This window comes from Nylanderia fulva, unplaced genomic scaffold, assembly GCF_048542155.1.
Source record: "Nylanderia fulva isolate GAGA-0341 unplaced genomic scaffold, ASM4854215v1 Scaffold7, whole genome shotgun sequence".
Classification (NCBI taxonomy): Eukaryota; Metazoa; Arthropoda; class Insecta; order Hymenoptera; family Formicidae; genus Nylanderia; species Nylanderia fulva.
The window spans coordinates 1948330-1971134 of record NW_028190807.1 but is presented as its reverse complement, the minus strand read 5'-3'; the positions used below and the strand labels follow the sequence as shown (position 1 = coordinate 1971134).

Here is a 22805-nt window from a genome sequence, read left to right as displayed (position 1 = left end):
CAACCGCAACAATACCGTGAGTTTGCCCAACGTGATAAACTTCCAAATTTACACAGGCACGGTGGAATCTAGGGAAAGAGATAACGTTTGGTATCCGTGTGACGTCGTAATATATACAATAAAATGTATTTCCACAAACTGTCATGCGTTTGACAAACGCGAGGGACTTCGTAATATGTTCAATATCTATATATACGAATATGAATGAGAGGATTATCATCGAATGTTGAATCGACGCGAAGTTACGGTCACGTAATTTATTCGCGAACCGATGTATACTATTGTATTTGACACAAATCGAATTTTTTTCAGACAAAAGAAAACGAGTTTTTTTTCAATGTCATTTTCGCTATTTTATACAATGTATTATTTTATATATAGTATAATCAGTGTTTGCTGTTATTAAAATAAAATTATATAGATGATCATCTATAGATAAAACTTTGGCGTCATCTTATTGTTATATAGATAATGAAAATATGTACTATCTATATCTGTCTTAAATAAAAAAAAAAGTATTATCTTTATTAAATTATTTAGAATAATTTTCAGATAATTTTGCTTTAGAATCATATTAAATAGTAGAATTTAAGTAGTAAGCGATAAAAATGTATAAATAAAAATAGCTCTTCATCTTATTTCAGATGAATTTACATATTTTTATCTCATCTTTATCTAGCTAATTTTTAAATAATCTAAACATAACACTGAGTATAATACAAATTCGTACAAATTTAACATAATACTCGATATGATATTTAAATCGTCGGGCTTGAAGGAGGAAAAAGCTTAGGTATATAGCCCATTATCGCGAATTAGAATTTTCTAGATGCGTCACACATCATCGTTATCTATACACCGCACGGCAAAAGGAAATGGATACCTATATATATATGGATATAGAAGAAGCAATTACGATATTTTCTAGCACGGATGAGTCAACATGTGCGTCGCACGTCAAACTCGCCTGGTACCAGTCTCGACAGGAGACACGTATTTGTCACTGATTCAAGGCTGGAGCCCTCCCGTGCGTGCGCGGAAAGCTAATATAACTTTAAGAGAACAAACACGATGAAAGATAACATTATGAAGTTAACGATGTCCAAATATGATTTTAGACGCGCACACGTGTGAGCTGTCATTAAGCAAAAATACATTTCGCCGAATGTAATTTCTACAATCATTTCTCGTCTTCATTTGTGATAATGAGAAATGTGTAAACAATTTCTGTGTATTTATTATTGTCGCGAAACACACCTGTACTTTTCTTATATTTATTCTTAACGATAATTCATATACGTCGCGTTACAGCCTTTATTTGAGTGCACGAGAACTTTTGTATTTGATGCTTGTGTATATTAGCCTTAATCGACTCAGCTCGAGCTTTTCAAAAGGTGAATTGCAAAGTCTAATCGCACACTGTTTGCGGTTAACGAGCTAATGCGTTTGTCAAGTAGCAGACGCGTGGCAGATTATGCAGTGTCAAGAAAAGATCTTGACAAGAAAATTTTTATTTTTTCTTTTTTTTAACTTGTCGTCAGAACCATTGTTATTCCGTAACAATATGCCAGTGACAACTTATTTATAATGCTAAACAGAGACAGACCGTAGTTTTAACTCTAAGTTTAAATTACGAAGTAAGCATATCAGTATATTCTTTAAAAGTATTTTCAAGCAAACATGATGAGGAGTTATCACTTGATTTATGCAATAAATTACGATTCTTATAAATATGCATAATTCTTTAAAAATTAAAATGTCGCTCGACAAAATCACATAATTACGAATATCGTAATGGGTTATTCATTAGCAATTTACGAACAATAATGTTCTGCTTCTCTCTGCACAATAATAAAATTTATATAACGTAAATGCGCCAATAACAATATAACAATAAGGTAAAAATAGTTAATAATATGATCGAATATATGGTGTTACGTATGTCGCAGCGAGAATAAACACTCCTTTTAATACGTCAATTTTTGTCGCGTCAATATAAGAACAAGTAAATCTATTGATAAACATGAATAAAAACATTTGTAATTAGCATATAAAAATACAGTGCTCAAGGATATATTAAGAAAAAAGTAAGTAGTAAAAAAGCAAAATATAAATATAGTTATAAGATCTCTTTTATATCCTAATGAGATAATTTTAATGATATCTTGAAGAGCAATGAATAATGACGTATTATTTTTTACTGCATTAACCTATTGCAAATCGATACGTAAAATTAATTAATTACAAAACAAATACAGAAAGTGTACAGGAAATTAACGTAATTCCGTATAACTTTTTTAATAGTGAATTTGATCGGATGCACCACTGAATGCATATAAAGATTTATCACACACAAGTTCACAATGACACAAGTAATTAAAAAAAGGAAAATAATTAATAGTAAGAGCTATTATTATTGTTGCTCAGTATGAATAATGATAATAATAGTTCTTAACTACTATTAATTATTTCCTTTTTTTAAATGCTTGTGTCATTGTGAACTTGTGTGTGATAAATCTTTATATGCACTCAATGTGCACTATAGTGCATCCGACCGAATTCGCTAATAGACGAGAAACTTTAGAGTTGCATTAGATTTGCGTTATTTCAGACGATGTCCTTTTTGTACGATTAAGACACTGTCGACACGGAATAGGAAAACATTCTAGCTACTTTCACGACAATAAAATTTAGGAGCTCGATGCTCGAGAATCCGTTCGAGCTGGAGAATCGAATGCGGCGTTTAAATTATGCACGCCGCGTCTTTCGAGATACAATTTAAGCGATTGCTCGGCAATCGATTGCAGGGGCAAGAGTCGACGACGACGACGACGACGACGACGACGACAACGAAAACAGTCGCCTTCCTCCGATTATACCGGCTCTTCCGCATCATAAATTATAACGACTGGTACACTCGGGCCGGAAGGATCGCAGGAAGCGGGCCACGAAGCCGAAAACAACAGCGTGATCCACATTGCAATCGACCCGTGAAATGCATTTTCGCGAAATTACCAGCGGCCTGTGAATGAACACGATGCGATGCGGCGCGACCGATCCGAAAATTCGTCCCAAAATCCCGGCTACATCGGACATACGCAATTACTTTTAATCAAACTGTCTGTTGTTTGCAGGCTACCGTGTGTCGGTGTGGTTACTGAACGCACGACTTAACGGTGCATTCGATTCAGGCCTGGATCTCTCTCTCTCTCTCTCTTTCTCCGTCTCTCTTTCATTATTAATCCATCGCATATTCACATTTCGTGACTAATCGCGTCGGCGAAGCAATAGCTGTGATGCTGTCATATACCGCGAACGAGGATGCGGTATATCTCATTATGTTTTGATGATGCAATAGGGAGAATAAGTTGTGGTTAAAAAATTGTTTCTTATATATTCCATCACAAATAGGATGGATCATTAAATAAAAAAATGTCACAAATCATTATAAAAATGTCAAGAATTATGTTAATAAGAATAAATAAGGATAAATAAGAATCATTAACAAGATTCTTGACATCTTATGTCAAGAATCATGTTAATGATTCTTATTTATCCTTATTTATTCTTATTAACTTTATTTAATGATCCATCCTATTTTTGATGGAATATATAAAAAATTTTTAATCAATTTTTTAATCACAACTTATTCTCCCTATTGCATCATCAAAACATAATGAGATATACCGCGTCCTCATTCGCGGTATATGACTGCATCACAGCTATTGTTTATCGTATCATTAACATGATTCTTGACATAGTCAAGAATCAATTCTCAAGAAATCTGACTCAAAGGATAGAAAAACAATTGATTAGATTGAATAGAGTGCGTAATTGATCGAGAGGACGTATAATTTATATTCGGAACTTTTAAAAGATATAAGTATTTGTAAGATTCACACAATTGTTTAAATATATTTTCTTTTCTGTAAATAATTTAAATTACTCGATAAGTTTGATGTTTGATAAACTAAAAAAATGTTTATTTTCCAAACTATCTGATTGTGAGTTCAATACGTTAAGTCAACAAATCGCAAATTATTTTCCGAGTTAATTCTGAATTTACAATTCAAAATTAATTTTATAATAAGTGCATTTGATATGATTGCTATAAATACCGCTATTAATTCAACGTTTGACGCATAAATAGCAGCTATACATGTATGACACATAGAAATACCTGTTTAGAATCGATAATAAGTGCAAAGTTAAATTTACGCGATATATATATAGACGACAAAATGGACGATATAATAACACATTTATCTAGTACAATGAATTCATTGTAGCTACAATTTTGTGCAGAATTCATATAAATTATATAAATTCATATAAATTATAATATACATTTTTTGTTTGTCATATAAATTATGCATATAGAAAAAATTCGAAGAAGAATTCGTATAGAAGTAATAAAGCAAGCAGCAAATGTTCGTAAAACATTTTACTCAAGATAATAGAAAAAGATATGAATTACGTGATATTGCAACTGTTGTGTGCGGTTATTCTTAGAAAATAACATGGTTACATAAATTTACATCTAGCACAGACATCATTCAATTATTGACAAGATGATCGTACATATAATAAGGTGTTTGGTGCTTGACTATATAAATAACGCTTTTATCAACTTTTACAAAGACAAACGAAAATTATAGATAATTCTAGTATACAGCTTTGATAATAACACGGAAATTATAAAAAGATGTAAATTAAAGTTCTAAATATATATTTTAATACGCAAATCTCTTTTCGATATTTTTAAATGAAGCTCTTTAAAAAATTTTCATATATTTGTACGATCGCATTTTTAATTAAATATTTTTCGCAGATTAATGTATTTTGAGAAAAAATGATAGAAAATAGATTTTTTTGTAAACATACATATTCATTTGAAATAATAGTTAAAAGAATAATTATTTGGAATAATATAATATGTTACCTTGTGGTTATACGGAGAAATTCTCGTGTTGAAGCATCTCATGAGGCAAATCTCGCCTGTTTCCGAAGTTTCTCATGTAGCGGATTTCTTACGCAGAAGCGCGCAAGCATAGTAGCGGTACACCGATGCGTGCCCGCGTGTACACACAAGCGTGTTGTGAGATGCACGATAATTATCGTGTTCCGCTGCACTAGTTGGCCCGTCACCGCGCGCGCGATTTCCATAATAATAATAATAATAATAATAATAATACCCGCATATACACAGATATACACACTAATATGCGTATCGCCCTCGGTTGCACCACGTATGCGAACGATAAGGATTCTCCGAAGCAAGTACCTCCCAACTAACCTATATTTTCGTCCAGATTATAGAATCTTTCAATATATTATATATTCACATTCTGAAAATTTATTGCTCGTGCCACTTATCTTTTCGCCGTTTATTTTTTCTCGGAAAGTCTCGCGATTATTTTTTAAACACAAACTAATAATATAAGTCGACGACAGACACGATAATTTATATATCGTTTACTTGGAACAACAGCAGAGTATTACTCATACCTGCGCATGTGATGCCTTGATTGGCATTTGCATTAAAATTAAATACATACTACGCAGAAAGTCTACGAAAAAGTACGTGACGAAAAATATGACAAATTTCGCGCAACGATAATCATCTCGATGTATCTTACGCAATTGTTTACTCTGACAATGAGACGTAATCTTATCAAAAAAAAAAAAAAAGAAAAGAAAAACACGATCATTAATGCGAATTGTACATACACTATGCTTATACATCAACGGGTAGAATTAATGCGGAATAATGCGAAGACGCCGATATATCGAGGAAAAACCGCGAAACCGTGATTCACGCGACGGATCACATGCCGCATCGTCCCGCCATACTCGCGGTCACGTGACGTTTCCCGCCACACTTGTCGTCCCATGCCGCACCGCGCCGCGCCGCGCCGCGCGCGGTCACGTGACGCGAGTCACATGACCGCGTAACTCTCCGGCGGGATCGCAATCGGGGGATCGTATATAGCCGGGAACGCCGGCAAAAGTCGTGGGGCAAAGCGACTGTTTTCCGCGGTCCGGTTTCACGAGTAACCTTGATCCTTTCGTATCGAGTCGTACGTGACAGGCATCATCGTTCGCGTCGAGTCTGCTACTGGGTGAACCGAACCGGTTAGTGTCGATCGAAGCATCGTCGAGGCAACAACGAGCGAGATATCCCTTAGCGAGTTTTCGAATCGTCGGAGTTTTTTGTGCGACGAAGATGAAGACGTACGTTACTATCGTCGTTGCGTGCCTCATCGCGTGTGCGCACACTCTTCCAAGTAAGTGACACTTTTTCTTGATTAACTTATTTTCTTTTTCTCTGCAAAATTTGAATCTCCCGAATACGGTAAAATTTCGAGATACACGGTTCTCTTGCACTCGTCAATTGTCAGGTTAAATATGTATAGTATTAGCGATTATTATTAGCGTGTATATACATGTATATTTGGGATAAAAAAAAATTCGTATCACAATTTTTAGCCTCCCAGCAAACACCGATATATAATTGTTACATTGCTATAATAAAACGGAATATAACAAGTAATATAACGTGTATGTTACATGTAACATCCACGTTAGTTGTAATTTCCCACTCATAGATGTAACATTTTAATATAACATATATTACCTTGTAGTTATATTGTAATTATATACCAAATAGCACATTGATGTATTGATAAGTCAGTGCTATCTTGGGATATAATGACAATATAATTACAATGTAATATATGTAATATTAAAAATGTTACATCTATGAGTGGGAAATTACAACTAACATATACGTTACATGTAACATGCTTGAGTATATAACATTTATATACTGTGTTTGCTGGGCTAAATCCATTTTTAAGATTATGCGGAATGTAATTCTTGAGTTTTAATTTTTATTAACTTTCACTAGAAATTACAATATGCGTGTTCTGCTTGGCAGATATGTATTAGGAATTTTGCGTCTAATAATTGTTCTCCCATTATATATGATTGATTATGCGTCTGAGTCAATAAACGATGTGCAATTATAAGTTGTGAAATGAAGTATAAAGGTTGAAATGAAATATAATTAAGCTACGTATATAATGGCGTAATCCGCTCTATTTCTTTATTTATTTAATATATTTTATGAAATACTCTATATAATATCGTTATTATCCATCAACGCATCGTTATTATTTTTCTTAATTTAGAGAAATTATGGTAATTATATTATTATTTAAAACTATAATTATTATTATTTACAACCTTTTTTTTCAAAATAGCTTACATGTAAAACTGTGGATTATGTAAAACTAAATTATTCGATAATATCAGATAATGAAATATTCTGTTATTTCCGTTATGCTATAATCGGCTCGAAAGATAAAATGCGCTGCTATCTGCTAAAATACGATGTTAAATCAATAAAAGCTACTGCATAAAAACAGATTTTAGTTTAATATCACACAGTAAATTAATATAACGATTATTTCCAGCCACAAAATTCACTTCGTTAATACTCCAAATAAACAAACTTTGTTTTAACTTACTTACGAATATTCCGGTTTCACACATTTATTTCACATTTTTATACATATGAATTTATATATTTGATTATTTTGCTCTTGTGAAATAATAAAATAAGCTTTAATATATTACGTTATCAAACAACATCAAAATATTATATTATTTTAAGCTAATTTTGTTTTTACGTTCCAATGATATTTGTAAGCAAATAAATTATTCAAAATTATGTCAGATCTTTCCAAGGTTTTGATTTCTTATGCATTTTGGATCATACATACATTATAATAAAATGTAATTTAAAATGCTTATTTTCTGTACGCATCTTCCTGAAAGCTTATCGCGGCTCCATTTGTCGCATTGAGCGATTCTTCAGGATTATTTGCATTCGGTTCACGACATTTATGCATCGTTATAAGGCGAAGCGGGAGCCCGACAAGCAAATATCTCGATTGAATGTCAAGTCACGAAGAAATCGTGGAAGCAGATAGCACGCTCCAACTACTTAAGGCCGTTGTTTACTCGATTACAACTCGATATGAAATTCACTTCCAGCATAGACTTTGCTAATTAGCATCGGCCCCGTTTTTGCGAGAGACAGAAACGGCAGGAAGCTCGTTTAATTGGAGCTGCTTCGTCGTATAATTGTCCAAACGAATTTCCCCATCGAAGTCCAATTATTCCTCTTGATTTTAATATAACTTTATCTCTCGAGCCGACCTTTGTGTGTCTCGACTCTCTTTTTAATCGTGCGAAAATCTTTACAAAAATAACACAGTCTGATTTCTGGCAAAAAATACGATATAATATTGCTAATTTAAATTGATTGAAATTTCTGTTTTAGAAAAAGAGATTATTTTCGTGAAATTTGACATATTACTTATATATACATATAATATATATGCGGTGGACAATAACAATTTGAAAAAACGAGTTTTATTAAAAATTTCTTGATCAAATATTGTCTTTTATTATTTTATATATTATAAAAAATTTTATATTTTTATACATATAAAAATATGATTATTTAGTGTTAATTTTTACCGTTGTTCAATGTATTCGGACATATAGAAAGTTTTCGCATGTGTTTCTAAACATCATTTATAATTTTTACCACGCAAGCAACACTTTATGTCTAAAGGAAATTAAGGAGTTTGCATTCAAATAATTGTACATGCATAAATGCATGCCGCATTATTGCAGCAGCCAACATTTGTAAAACGATCTCGAGAACTTTATGCGTATTCCCTCGTTGAAATACCAAATGATACGAATATTTTAACCAGTGGCATCATGACGCGCCACGTATTACAACATGTCGTAAATAACTTTCGTGAAACTAAAGCTTTCAGATTGTGAACTGCTATTATAAAAAAAAAATACTCGAGAGATGATTTACTTACGCGAATATGATGATTCAGCGTCTGCGGAGAACGTTCGATATAAATAATGATATCGACTCATTAACAGCTCGTCCAGCTGTGACAGATAAACAGCGTCGTAATCGCATAAATAAAACTCCTTTCGCCATAGGAGCGAATGTTACACGTCTATTATCGCGTACTCCGCGAGAAGTACGACGCCTCCGAGGCGAGATGTTTCTCTTAAACGTGATGTACCTGCCAGTTTCCATGCCGTGAAACTTCAGCGCTAGAACGCGGTCTCCGCAGGAGAGAACGTCTGCTCTCATTATGTTCGCTGACAGCCGGGTGACAGCCGGATAATAATGTAATTTTTGAGACTTTCGGGACGCGGCCAACAAGCTAGGGGGCGAAAATCGAGTTTCGGCGAGTTTCGATCGCGAACATATTCCCTCGTATCGTCCTGCATTCCGCCGGTAGATAGAGATATGAAGTAGCAAGTCTGTTAGCGTCAAACAGCGCTGAATCCTGCCACAGAATGGTGTATATAAGCAGATTGTGTTTAATCCTATTAAGAATACGTAATCATCGTGCTTACCGCTGGGTAATCACGCATCGTCTTTGAGCCAGGCTTTGCGTAATAATTATCTGCAATCGTAAATCTCTCTCGTGCACCGAACATGACGTTTAGCATTATATCGCAAACGCAGTGTATGTTCTCCGTCGTTGTTGCGGTTTGCTTATATATATACGAATAATTACGCTTTATATATATATATATATATATATATAGAAATCGATATGATAATAGTCGAATTTACGAGAGATGCGTTTCCATCCATTAGATGCGACGTACGTGTACTCTATTGTATGATAAAGGAGAATACGCGTATATTTACGCATTTAATGATCAATTACATTGCTATTCAACCTATGCATTGAATAAGCATAATTATCCGAGATATTTCAAGACGACTTGCGGACGTCATGCATATAATTTTATAAAATATTGAATCAAGTTGCATATAGATTTACTTATATGCGATTAGACAGATAATGTTTTACAAGTTTATTTTAAATTATTGTCGGAAGCACACCTCATTAAAAATCATTAACTTTCATAAAATGCTAATAATATGTATCGTAAAAATGTATATAAATTTACATGAACAATCAGTGTAAAATTATTAAAATTATGAATTTTGCGCTTAATATTGTTCGTGTAATTTTGTAGTATTTTTTTTTTTTACATATGTTGCATCGTCATGCACTAATTTATTATTAATAAGTTTTTGATTTTATAATCGATATAAATTAGTATTAGTCTTTTCTCGTACGAAGCACACCTACACATTCGCATTCGCATGCATAAAAATGTGTCGCCTAAATCACTCCACTCGACGCCAATTACAGCGGGAAAGAAATCGTGACTAATTACTTCCCATATATCGCTCACTCTCTGATTAGTTGATTCACGTAGCGTCGCAACGTGGCAGTTGCACAATCCGGTAATGTAATTCCTTCTTCCTATGTTCCGCATAGCGATCGACGAGCCTTCTGTCATCGGGTTCCCTTTCAACCTCCCTCTTCACACGTGCAATCACATCGATATATATATATGTATATATACCATTTGCGCGCTTATAATGGGAATATACGCTATAACACAATTATGTACGACAAAGAGTAATAATGGATTCTGATGGAATATTTTTATGCCTTTAAATTATCTGACTATAAAAAAAATTTTTTACTTAATTTTTACAATTTTTATAATTTTAGATAGCATATCTCATACCAATCTATTTTATAATAAGCACGAAAGTTTATATAAGTTATATAATTAATAAATAATAACTTATATACAGTGTTGGATGATTTTAAAATTAGCTAGATAAAGATGAGATAAAAATATGTAAATTTATCTTAGATAAGATGAAGATGATTTTGTTTTAAATATATCTAGATAAAAGATATATAATTATATATGGCGACTATTTAAATTATAATATAAACGACAATATAAATTCGATTATTTAAATATTTTTATGTGCTATGATTCTAAAGCAAAATTATCTGAAAATTATTCTAGATTAATTTAGTAAAGATACTTTAATACATATTTTTATTATCCATATAAAGATAAGATAACCAAAGTTCCATCTATAGATCATCTATATAATTTTATTTAGATAACAGCAAACACTGCTTATATATACAAAAAACTCATAGAATTTTTATTAATTATAGAATTAGATACTTTAAACGCATAAATTATTAAATTTGTATTTTATCTTCACTATTGCTCAGAAAAATTCGAAAGCAGAGAAAATATGGCTCTCAGGTGTTATTATTACCCTTCGCTGTAGTTTGCGCAATTCTATATGCGGAGTGTCCTTGCGTGTTGACGGCTTAGTTTGTTGTGCCCCTCCGTATCTGGAGGCGAAGTGCTGCCGCGGATTATGACCAACTCATATTATTTTCCTGTCGCCGACAGTCTGACCCGGTTGACGTAGTGTTGGGCTTGCCTTGAGTGGCAGTGGCACTGCAGAATATGCCGTTATTAAGTATGCAGCTTGCATCCCACCGCCGCCTTACGGTTATTTAAATGAAAAAAGGTACGCCGCAAACGTTTTGTCAGCGCATCTTTTTTTTTATTTCTTCTGCACAGTCTCCTGCATAAGGTCAATATCCTGAATATCGAGAATAACTTTGCACAATAATTTTTCAAAACAATATATATCCAGCAAATTTCTTGTAATTCGTTCATTCTCAGAGATAATTTGTGATATATTCAATAATAAAAATAATTAATAATGCTATATAAATGCATAAATATAAAGATGTAAAAATCAGAACTTAAACATTAAATTAAATTATTTTTATTCAACATTTCCATATCAGATAATACATGTGCTTTAATATTTATTTTAAAATACAGTTAATAATAATCAAACCAAAATGCTATTTTAAACATTTGCTTATATTTTTGCCCATCTATATTTTTTTATTACACATGGCTGATAAAGCGAATAATTTGATATGTGTATCAATGAAATGTATGTCATCATTGATATATGTGTCATTGATATGTGTATCAATGAAAAAATTATTCAACTACAGAATCTTCACTTTGCCTCGCTATTTAATCTTGTTACGTGTCTTAACCACAATTATTAAAAGCATTTTAGGAAAAGCATTTATTTTATTATATATATTTTTTATATAATAAATTATAAAACAAAAAGAAGTATGTCGATATGATGTAAGATTTTAATATATGTCAATATATATATTAATATATTTTAAAGAGACTACTTGTAAATTTATTTTTAATTATTTAACTTGATAAAGAGAAAATTTATATATAAAATTTTAGTTGAATAATTTATTTGTACGCGTAAAGTAAATTACCAGCTTTTACATACAAACCTTTTGCTTGTGCCAGACTCTTCTTCTAAACAATTTGTTATGGGATACGTATCTTCTAGGTATACGACATGAGATGAAATGAGTATACATTTCAGGATTAAAGTAAAGCGCATCCTTAGTTCCAGCTTGTGCGCGACTTTTGTCTCGACGATGTATTATTTTACCATGTGCGTGTGTAATTCATACAAAATATATATATATATATATATATATATATATATATATATATAACTAATATATAATATAAAATAATTATAAATATAAGTTATAAATAAATATTGCATTTGTGCACAGGTCTCAAAACTTCATTATAATTTATATTAATGTTCGCATACCTAAATACTTTATGTAGTAAAATCAAACACAAATACGCGTGCAGAAATTAAATTTTTTTCTAGAAAAATTAGAAAAACATTACTATTAATTACATGTTCTTTACGGAGAATGTTAATACCTAGTTTAAAATAAAACGTCTTGTGAAACAAATCAATTTTGTTCGCATGTCATAATTGATTTATGACATTGATCGTATGCACGCATCGTACTTACATATACAATATCGACATTAGATCTTACTTAAAAGAGCACGAATACTCGCGATTACCGTTATAATAATTTAATAGCGTCGTTTTACGGCTACATGTATCGTAATCATGCACATGTGTGAAATGTACCGTCGTTAACCATCGCTCATAAAAGTCTTTACTGGCAAGTAATTTGCCAATCGTTGCACACACGGTAATGAAACGGTAGATAATCAAAACATTTTTTCAGACATATTTTTTTACCTTGTGTGTTCATAAACAAAACTCAAGTTATTTTTAACAGAAAATAATAATGATAAAATGCATTTTGTTCATAAAATGTATACATATCTTTTTAAAGTCTTTCTACCTCACAATCCAATTATCACAGGAAAAAAGAAATAAAATTGGAAATTTTTAATATGTTTTATTATGTCTTATAAAAGTTTTTTAGTGTTTAAATTATAGATACATAATTTTGTGCGTTTAAAATTATTACAAAAAGCAAAAGTTATGAAAGCGACGCGTCATTTTGACGATAACTTATATAATAGTTATTTCGGAACGACCTTTAATCCATACATTTTTCCACCTTCTTTTATAACTTTCTGTAATTGCGTAATTGAAAGTTGATCCAAGTTAAATTAAAATTAATAAAATTACGATTTGATATTTCATACACTACCTAAAAGTTGAGAATGTTCTTAAGCGAATAACGAGGAGCAAACTTAATGAGACATAAAAACTTTTCAATTAAATAAAATTGGTTGAAACTTTGTATGCGAAACTATACATATATCGCCTTCGCGCAAAAGTAAGAGAAGGAAAAGCAATCTCTCAAAATGTCGAGTTTATGTCAATATTCGCGAAATGATAGAATCGAGTTGTGTATTCATCAACAATACAGCTATATACACTTACGAGCTTTAGCTTTGCCCTTTTATCATGTTTATCATGTTTGACTTATACTGACCTCGTAATAATTATAAATTATTTGCATAAAGATTTACACATATATCATGAGTTTTTCAGGCTATGAAATTATTTTTAAATGAATAGATTTATCATCCATTAAAATACATTTCTCTTTAATCCTTAGTCCCGACGGTTCTTCTCGGCACCTTTAATCCCGACTCATGGGTCGTTTGCGTCTTTGCGTTATTTGGATCAGTAAAAACGCTTTAAAAAATCTGAAGAAATTCATGGAGCTTCTTGCAACCTTCAACTTGAAGTCCCAATCATAATATTTCGATAAAAATTATTTTTTTATATAGTTTGTTATTAAGAAATGGAGGTACCTAACGGAGGTACGAAATTTCGTTTGGGTCGTAAACGACTCATGAGTCGGGACTAAGGGTTAAGAATATTTTTTTAGTATTTAAAAATTGATTTTTGTAATTAGCAATTTTTGTAAAATTATCTTGAAATAAATCTCGAAATCGATAACGTGACGTCGGTAAAATACACGATTATAAGAAAGGAAACAGATTATCGGGAAAGAACACAAGAAACGCAAGAAAAACGACATAATGCGTAACATATATATAAAGCGCTTAACGCTGTAGCTATTCTTGTTGGTGTAAAGAATTACGAGGTGACTGTTCTCGGTCAGTCGGCGGAGCAGACAATTCAATTACCCGCGAATCGCGAAGCCATAAACTATACTATGGTAGGACGATCGAGTAATTATGAACAGGCGAATGCATATCGCGTGCGGACATCAAAATCGGATCTTCCAAGTGGAAATTCATTTGGAACCAATCATTATGGAAGAAGGGAAGAGAAGGCTGCTCTAATTCATCTATTCTCGCTCGCTTTTTGTCGTTTACATGTCGCCGCCGTAATAGCCGTCTTTTCGCAAGTCTAATGAAACAAGAAGATAACAGATATTTCTTCGAAACAAATTGAAATTCAATCCCTCGGCGAATCTGTCGGGAGCAAAAGTCAATGTACCATTGATTTTCAACGGGGGAGGCGTGACCTCGCCGGGAGGACTTGCGGTAATTTCAAGCGAGAATCGGGGATGTTCAATTGGTAGACAAAAGAGAGAGATTTGTGTAAATTTTCGCGGTATTCAAAATTTATGAAAAATTACAATTCTTGTGTCTGACAAGAGATAGAGAGGTAGCATTAACTGCATCTTGCGGATTTGGATTGGAAAGAGTACAGCATTGCGTGAGAATAAATTAAGATATAAATTACAATTATGTAACCATGAACTTATTTGCAGTGTTTATTGATTAATTAAGAAATGTAGCATGAATCAGGATAAGATTTACATTTGGGAAAGAAAATAACTTGATAAATAAATTATATCTGGAAGAAAAGATAAATGGGGTTTTTTCGGCTCACATATATGGTAGAAATGCGAGATAACAGGATGGTCCAAAACTTTTTTTTTTATATGTCCCTTGTTGCGTACATTAGTTATTCGAAAAAGGACGTATTTGACAGACGCGAAAAAGATTGTAGGTGTCAAACATGTGACCTTAACAGTCTCACGATAATAAGTATTGCATATAAGACCAGGAGCTATAACGGTGACTAATTAAGGATAAGCTAAATGTATACTTGACGATTCTCAGAAAAAGCACAGTTGTCATACGGGGAATAAAAAAATCTTTGTTCTCTGATAAAAGAAAAAAGGTATACATATCGTTTATCGGAACGAGTAAATAAGCGTGTTGTATCGCTAGCAATTTGTTCACGCTTCATATCTCTTCGTACAATTACACGTGTCAAATTGTTGCAAACATTATTTACTTTTGCTCGACCAGTGAAATATAAGTAACCGTGATACCTATATGTGAACGAACGCGATTAAATATTGAAAGCAATTTCATTAAATTAATAAAAAGTAAAAGGTAAATGTATTTTTAATTAATTATACAATTAAATGTTAATTTTTGATTCATTTAAATTAATAGATGATAAAGCATCATATCTGCGTTTACAATTTATCGTTAATGTGCGACTGCCTCACAAAAATGTCTGCTACTCAGAATCCAATTATATTCCCAGTAAGAGAACGTTTTGCCATTAGTGACGAAACTTTATCCATACCTATATATTTACCTTAAGAAACTTAATGTTATAACATTGTACACATTACGCGCCCTCACAAAATTATTAAATGTGTCACACTTTATTACTTCTGCTTTTACTCGTGGAACGTTTACTATACCAAAGCATATAATCTATGCTGCTCAAGTATTTAATGCCGTTAGAACATGAAAGAATTTATTGTCGAAACATTTTATTGATCTTCACTTAAGCGAAACAACGTATGTACACGCGTGTGCTGGTAATTCTCGCTTTGCGTGATCGTTACATTTCCAAAAACCATCGGTGCGATCGATGAAATCGCGCAAAAAAAGCATGCGAAACACAATAAATACTTGTGTACGTGTATCTATGTGAGAAAAAGAGCTTTACGGCTTAACGCGAATCGGATTAACACGCCAGTCTTCAATAATGCAGGATAGTGTGCAAAAGGAGAATATGCCTATCTTACACTAGAATACTGAAATGTCTTTCACCTTTGCCTTGTAATCAATTTGAATATGTAAATTTACATTTTTTTATGTCACGCACACACGAACGAAATGAGCAGATCTAGACGCGACAACATTTTTTCTTGTTAATATTTACATCGTGTTTTCACTGAATAAAATCGCAGTTTGAAACGCATATAAATTGCAACTGCGTTTTAGCTATTACACCATGTATTTGTCACGTAATGCACTTTGCCAATGTATATAAGAAGAAAAAAAGCGAAACAGTCGGATCGTGATACTCACGAAAGCGTAAAAAACAGATGTGTCAGTTGTTATGCAAAAATATCTTTGATGTAATATGCGAAGACAATCTCTGAAACTGTGCAACTAATGTTATTGCCATTTGCTTTATACTATCTTTGGTATCCGAATGGATAATAATGCTTTATGCATGTATTTTAAAAATCAATAAGCAATTTTGAAAGTTAATATGATAAAAGAAACAGAAATAGATATAATAAATCCATATTCTACACTTCAAAAATACATTTAATACTGAATACCTACTTGAATTTCTAATTTTAACTTTTATTATATACATTTCAGAGTTGATGAAATAAGAAAATATATTTGATATTAATTTATCTATTTATATTCATATTTTAAATATCAAATAAATATCTTATTATCCCACTTATTACAATAATATAAATAGTGATAACGTTGCTATTTGCGATCATAATTTTATATATTTATTATTGCATTGCTTATTATCTATAAATTACAGAATATCGACATTTAATTTATAAAGTGGAGATGCTAAATCATGTCATCTTATTTTTACGCTATATACTATGTACGTTTTTGTCGCTCAATATATATATATATATCGAATGAAATTTTCGAGCAAATTCCGGCGAGCTAAAAAATGATTCGCGATTTTTGCAGAATGGGACACACACTGTATGCATAGGGTGCGTAATATGTGTCAATCTGGCGCACTTACCTCTACTCAACGTGCAATAACTTCTTGATTCAAGCATAGATGATGTACGAGCGAATACATATTCGCACATTCGCTCGTAATGTGTACGTGCATACCGTATGTACATACACCACATCCACACAATCTCATAGCGAACCGCGCAAGTACTTCCAAGTTATTACGCCTTTGACATCACATACTCATGCGGTACGCGCGCTATTTCGATTCCAAGTTTCATAATGTCGGGCTCTGCACCATGTAGCAACACCACTTCCCGTTCCATCCATCTCGGATTGATGGGTACCCCTGGTGTCTGTCCTCGCTATAACTCATATCGGTTTAAAACTACAACTTTGATACCGGCGAAAGAGAATGTCATTTTTGCGGAAACCCGAATCGTTGAAATAATTTGGAGTTTCCGCGCTGTGTAATTTATTTCATGCCTCGCTGCAGAATTAAATTCTAAACTTTTGTAAAGCTTCGCTATTTAAGCTTCTTTTTTACCTCACGATTTTCTCATATATATACAAAATACATATATACCCTCTTCTCTCCCGATTCTCATATATATTCTCTTATATTTTACATTTCTTGTCTTCTTTATTTTTTATATACATATATGATGAACAATCAAAAATTACATGAAAATTACATTTTGTGAAATAAGAATTATAGGTCACTTGATGAAAAATTTAAAGATTTTGCTCTCTCTTGAGAGAGAAAATTATAAAAAAATTTTAAAAATAGCTACATAAAAGTGGATCAATTTATTTAAACTATAAACTATATTTTAACTATAAACTTCGATATTGAATATTTTGCAAAATGGATAAAAATTCTGCAGAGTCAAAAAGCCGTCGGGATAGAATTTTTAAAAAAACTCTAGGAGCCGATGCAATCGCAGTTGCACGTATTAGAAGACATCATTGCAACGGATGAGTCGACGAGCTGAGCTTTCTCGGGGATTTGAGTGTATTTTTCGAAATTCGCGATACCATTACGCGCTATTGCGAGGTATTATTTTTTTCCCTCAGCTCTTTGCTCGTTCGCATTTGCTATCGATTTTTCGCATTTCTTTTTGCGCGGCAATATTCGGTCGGTAGACTTTATTTTCAATCAAGTCGGCCGAAATAGTTCAGATAATGAGAAATGATATTGACAAAACATTTGACAAAATCGCGTTAAATTATGCATGCAATGACATCATAAAAAATATATAAAATGAGTATGAGGCATACATTCACAGAGAATCGAGAACTCGGAACATTAAAATAATTTGCCTAAAATTGGGATATATAATGACATTTCAATAACTTTACATGTGTAACATTACATTACTGTCACAAGTGCTTGTCTCTTTTTTTTATTTAGTCTTTTCCGTTCAAAAATGTACAATCCAATCCCGAAAGAGTCTCTCTTGAAAATTTAAATAGACGCTGTCAACGTCCCATGTTGATGCTAACGTAAAGTTTAAGGAATTTTAATAAAATGTTACCGTGTGTACGACTTAAAAAGCGCTTTCTAGAAAGTGTAACGTTGCGCGATCGTAATATCTTTGACAAATATTTATCCGTCCCATGTGGTGATGATGATAGTGGTAGAGACGGCGGTTTATGGAACGAAATATATACATATATATGTCACACGATGGAGTGAAAAAAAGAAAGATATTTTACGAGACCACAGCAAGGACGATGTTAGATCTGTAATTTCTCGTTCCAGCTGAGCATACATTTTTTTGCGTGATTACATTTTTTCCGATAAACAGACTAAATGAGTTACGAGATTCATTCTCCGACGATCAGACAACCGTATTTTGTCCTGTTCTCACTCGAGGAGCGTTTCAGAAGGGAGGATATAACGCGAGAAAGTCATACTAGTTTGTTGCGAGCAAAAGCTTGATATAAGTCTATCGAAATGGAGCAAGTTTGAGAGAATTAATCAAATTACAGAAACCTTGCTTAATCTAGAGAGCAAACAGGTTTGTGCAATTGCATGTAAAAGAAAATTTTATTTTAAAACATTTACTGTGAGGTTTTTTTTATATAAATCGCGCTATATCCTTTTTTTTCAGACTAATCTATTTGAGCGAAATAATCTTAAAAAAGAAAAACACTAGATATTTCTAAATATATATATATGTATATATATATATATATAAAAGCAGATTATCTCTATATAATCAAGTAAAATAAATACGTATTCTCCAGGCAAATTTGCATCGTTCGAATATATATATGTATGAAGAGGTTTTCACAAACAAGCACTCCAATAATATCTCCGTTATAAATATTGAGTATTTGTAATGCTCAAATTTTCTGTAAATCGGTTAAACACTTCATTAATATTATACTATCATTAATATTATACTATCATTAATATTATTACTTATATTCATTTCATAGCGGTTTTAACGTACAAATTCTTACTAAATTTTCTACTTATTCAAAAATATATAATCTTTATAATATTAATAGATATGTATATGATAGAGATAGACAGATAAACAGATAGAGAGCGAGAGAGAGGAAGGAGGATATGAGAGATAGCGCTCGCAATAACAATAGAAATCATCATCTATTCATGTCAATTTCAATAAATCAGATTAATATTGCATTTGATTGACGACTTCATTATCTATCGCAGTAATTGCTGCTCTATAGAGCGTTCTCAAATTATGTTTACTCTGAATTAAGATTTCTTTTTAATATTAAGCACTGAAAAAAATTTATTGACTCGACTAAACCTTTCAATTAAATATTATTTTGTTAATTAAACATATAAAAATATTTAAATTATAAATGTAACATATTAAATCTAACGAAACGTATATCTTGACTTAAATATCAATATATGTTAAATTAACAAAATGGTAATTTAGTTGAAAGGTTTAGTCAAGTCGACAAATATTTTTCTCAGCGTGAGGACGAAAAGAGGACAAGTTTTTCCTTTAAGTGTCAAATTCTGTTAATAAATTTTGCCAAGTTTTCGTTAAGTTGACAGATCCAAGCTAGATGTTTAAGTGCTAATTACTAATTCCATGTCAGTTAGTATAATACCATCACCATCAACAGTATGCAGTTAGGTTCGTTGTATATGCACGCATATATTCCATGGAACTACCAATACTTTGCCGCAATTACTGTAATTGCCTTATATCGAAACGCTGCACGTTGGGTCGATCGAATTGGCAAGCATTCCAATTAAGCCACCGACGACGATTGGATATCCCGAATCTCCATCGCCGTGCTCCTTGTTCGAAATATAGTTTATTACTTTTAAAAACAAAAGAGTCGCACAGTTCACACACAGTTTAACTTAATCCTCAGTCATAATTTTAAATCATCCACAAATTGCCGACTATTAGCCGTGAAATTATAATCCTTTTTTTTTGTGATATATGCAGCGTTTGCTGTTATCTAAATAAAATTATATAGATGATCATCTAGATAAAATCTTGGCGTCATCTTATGTAAGATGCATAAAAAAAATTGTTTCTTAAATTATCTATAATAGAATAATATTCGAGCAATTTGGTTTAGAGTCATAGCATGTAAAAATACTTAAGCAGTAAGCGATAAGAACTTACAAATAAAATTATGAACATATTTTTATTATCCCTTTTGTAACTTATATTTTTTTTTATAACTGTGTTAAATAATATTATCTGGAAGTTATTTAGATGAATCGCCATTTAATTTGATCTTTTATATATCTAGATATATTTTTTTTAAATCATGTCTTGATCTTATCTAACAATAAGATAAATTTACACATTTTATACATTTTCATCTCATCTTTATCTAGCTAATTTTAAAATATGTATTTATTTTTGTAATTCTACAAAAATTTATAGAGACATTTAAGACACTTCCGATTATAATAGAGCCATTTCAACCCTACTAGAATCCAAATGCGCGATAATTCGAGAATAATGCCGCGGTAATATCTGACGATACTCGTCATTTCGCCGCTAAAGGATATCTGTTTTTGTCAACTGCACGATGGTCCGTTCATAAAAAGTGGAATTTTGCCAACCGCTTAGAGGAGAATGCTTCTGGAAACGGTGCATCCCTCAGGAGCGGATCTATACATCAGATACGGTTCTCTTCCTCAAAATTATTTAGCACGAGATAATATTTTGGCCGAAAATACTTGCGAATCAAAAGAAAAAGAAAAAAAAGCAGAGCACTTGCCGCAACGTGCCCCTATATTTCATTATCCTCCCGTGTGGTCGGGAATGTCGAGGAATAGGTGAACTTAAATCGCGAGATGCCAACATTCGCCCCTGGGGAAACTTCTATTTCATTCTGCAGTCAATGGCAGTCGCGACGCGGCTTCGCGCTTACGACGTACGTGTTTCCCTTTTTGCCGGGATATCGCATTAAGCCTGCCTAATGTCACTCGAAGAAGCCCGCTTGCGTGGCGGGAAGGGGATGAAGAAAAGTGGAAAGTATAAAAAACGAGCGGGCCCGATAGATCGATCCGGCGCGGAAATTTCTCAAGGGAACAACATCCGTGAACGCGGCACGGCGCCGCAGGCCGTTCAGCCGCTATCCTACATCCATCACGCGGAATTTGCACATTCGTGCTGGACAACTAGATTTACTGGCGAAATATCCATCGCGGGAGGGAGGGAGGGACCGTAATCATGAAGAAACCTGCGCAATTTATAAGGCGTATATAAATTGAAAATTATTTACAGAAAAAATTATTAATTTTGATAGAACTTGTATGTGTATATAGATATGAATATATTTGCATTTATTATATTAATCTTGCAATTAATATATATATATATATATATATATATTCTCTATTACTCTATATATTAATCTATATATTTATATATATATATATATATATAGACACGTGTAACTGCAGAAGACCAGATATTAATTAACCGGCAGAAAATGTTCGCAATATGATAAAAAGTTTCTATATATAAATCTTCATTGCATTTTATATATATTTATTAATATATATTAATTTTGTTATTAATATTATTATTAATATTAATATTAATATTTTGTTTATTAATATATATTAATATATATATTAATAAAAATTATTAATTTTGATAGAACTTGTATGTGTATATAGATGAATATATTTGCATTTATTATATTAATCTTGCAATTAATATATATATATTCTCTATTATTCTATATATTAATCTATATATTTCTATATATATATATATATATATATATATATATATATATATATATAGACACGTGTAACTGCAGAAGACCAGATATTAATTAACCGGCAGAAAATGTTCGCAATATAATAAAAAGTTTCTATATATAAATCTTCGTTTAATTAAGGTGCATATAGCTACTTCGTAATAATCAGCAATATCGGTAAATGATTAACCGTCACTATTTATCAACGTGCAATAATACATGTAGCACACACAAAAAAATTCGTAATATTCATATTATTAATCCCTTGCGCGATGAAAATTTGTGCTGTTACGAGACGCGATCGATGCGCG

At 32.1% G+C, this 22805-nt stretch overlaps 1 protein-coding gene across 1 annotated transcript in view; it reads left to right on the top strand.

Moving 5' to 3' along the window:
* The first annotated feature begins 5993 nt into the window (after positions 1-5993).
* LOC114934683 (icarapin-like) overlaps positions 5994-22805 on the top strand; it is a 32092-nt gene continuing 15280 nt past the window's right edge. The window contains exon 1 of the mRNA XM_029307389.2: positions 5994-6287. Within this exon, the coding sequence (XP_029163222.1) occupies positions 6227-6287 (61 nt within the window). The 5' untranslated portion in view covers positions 5994-6226. The remainder of the gene's footprint in view (positions 6288-22805) is intronic.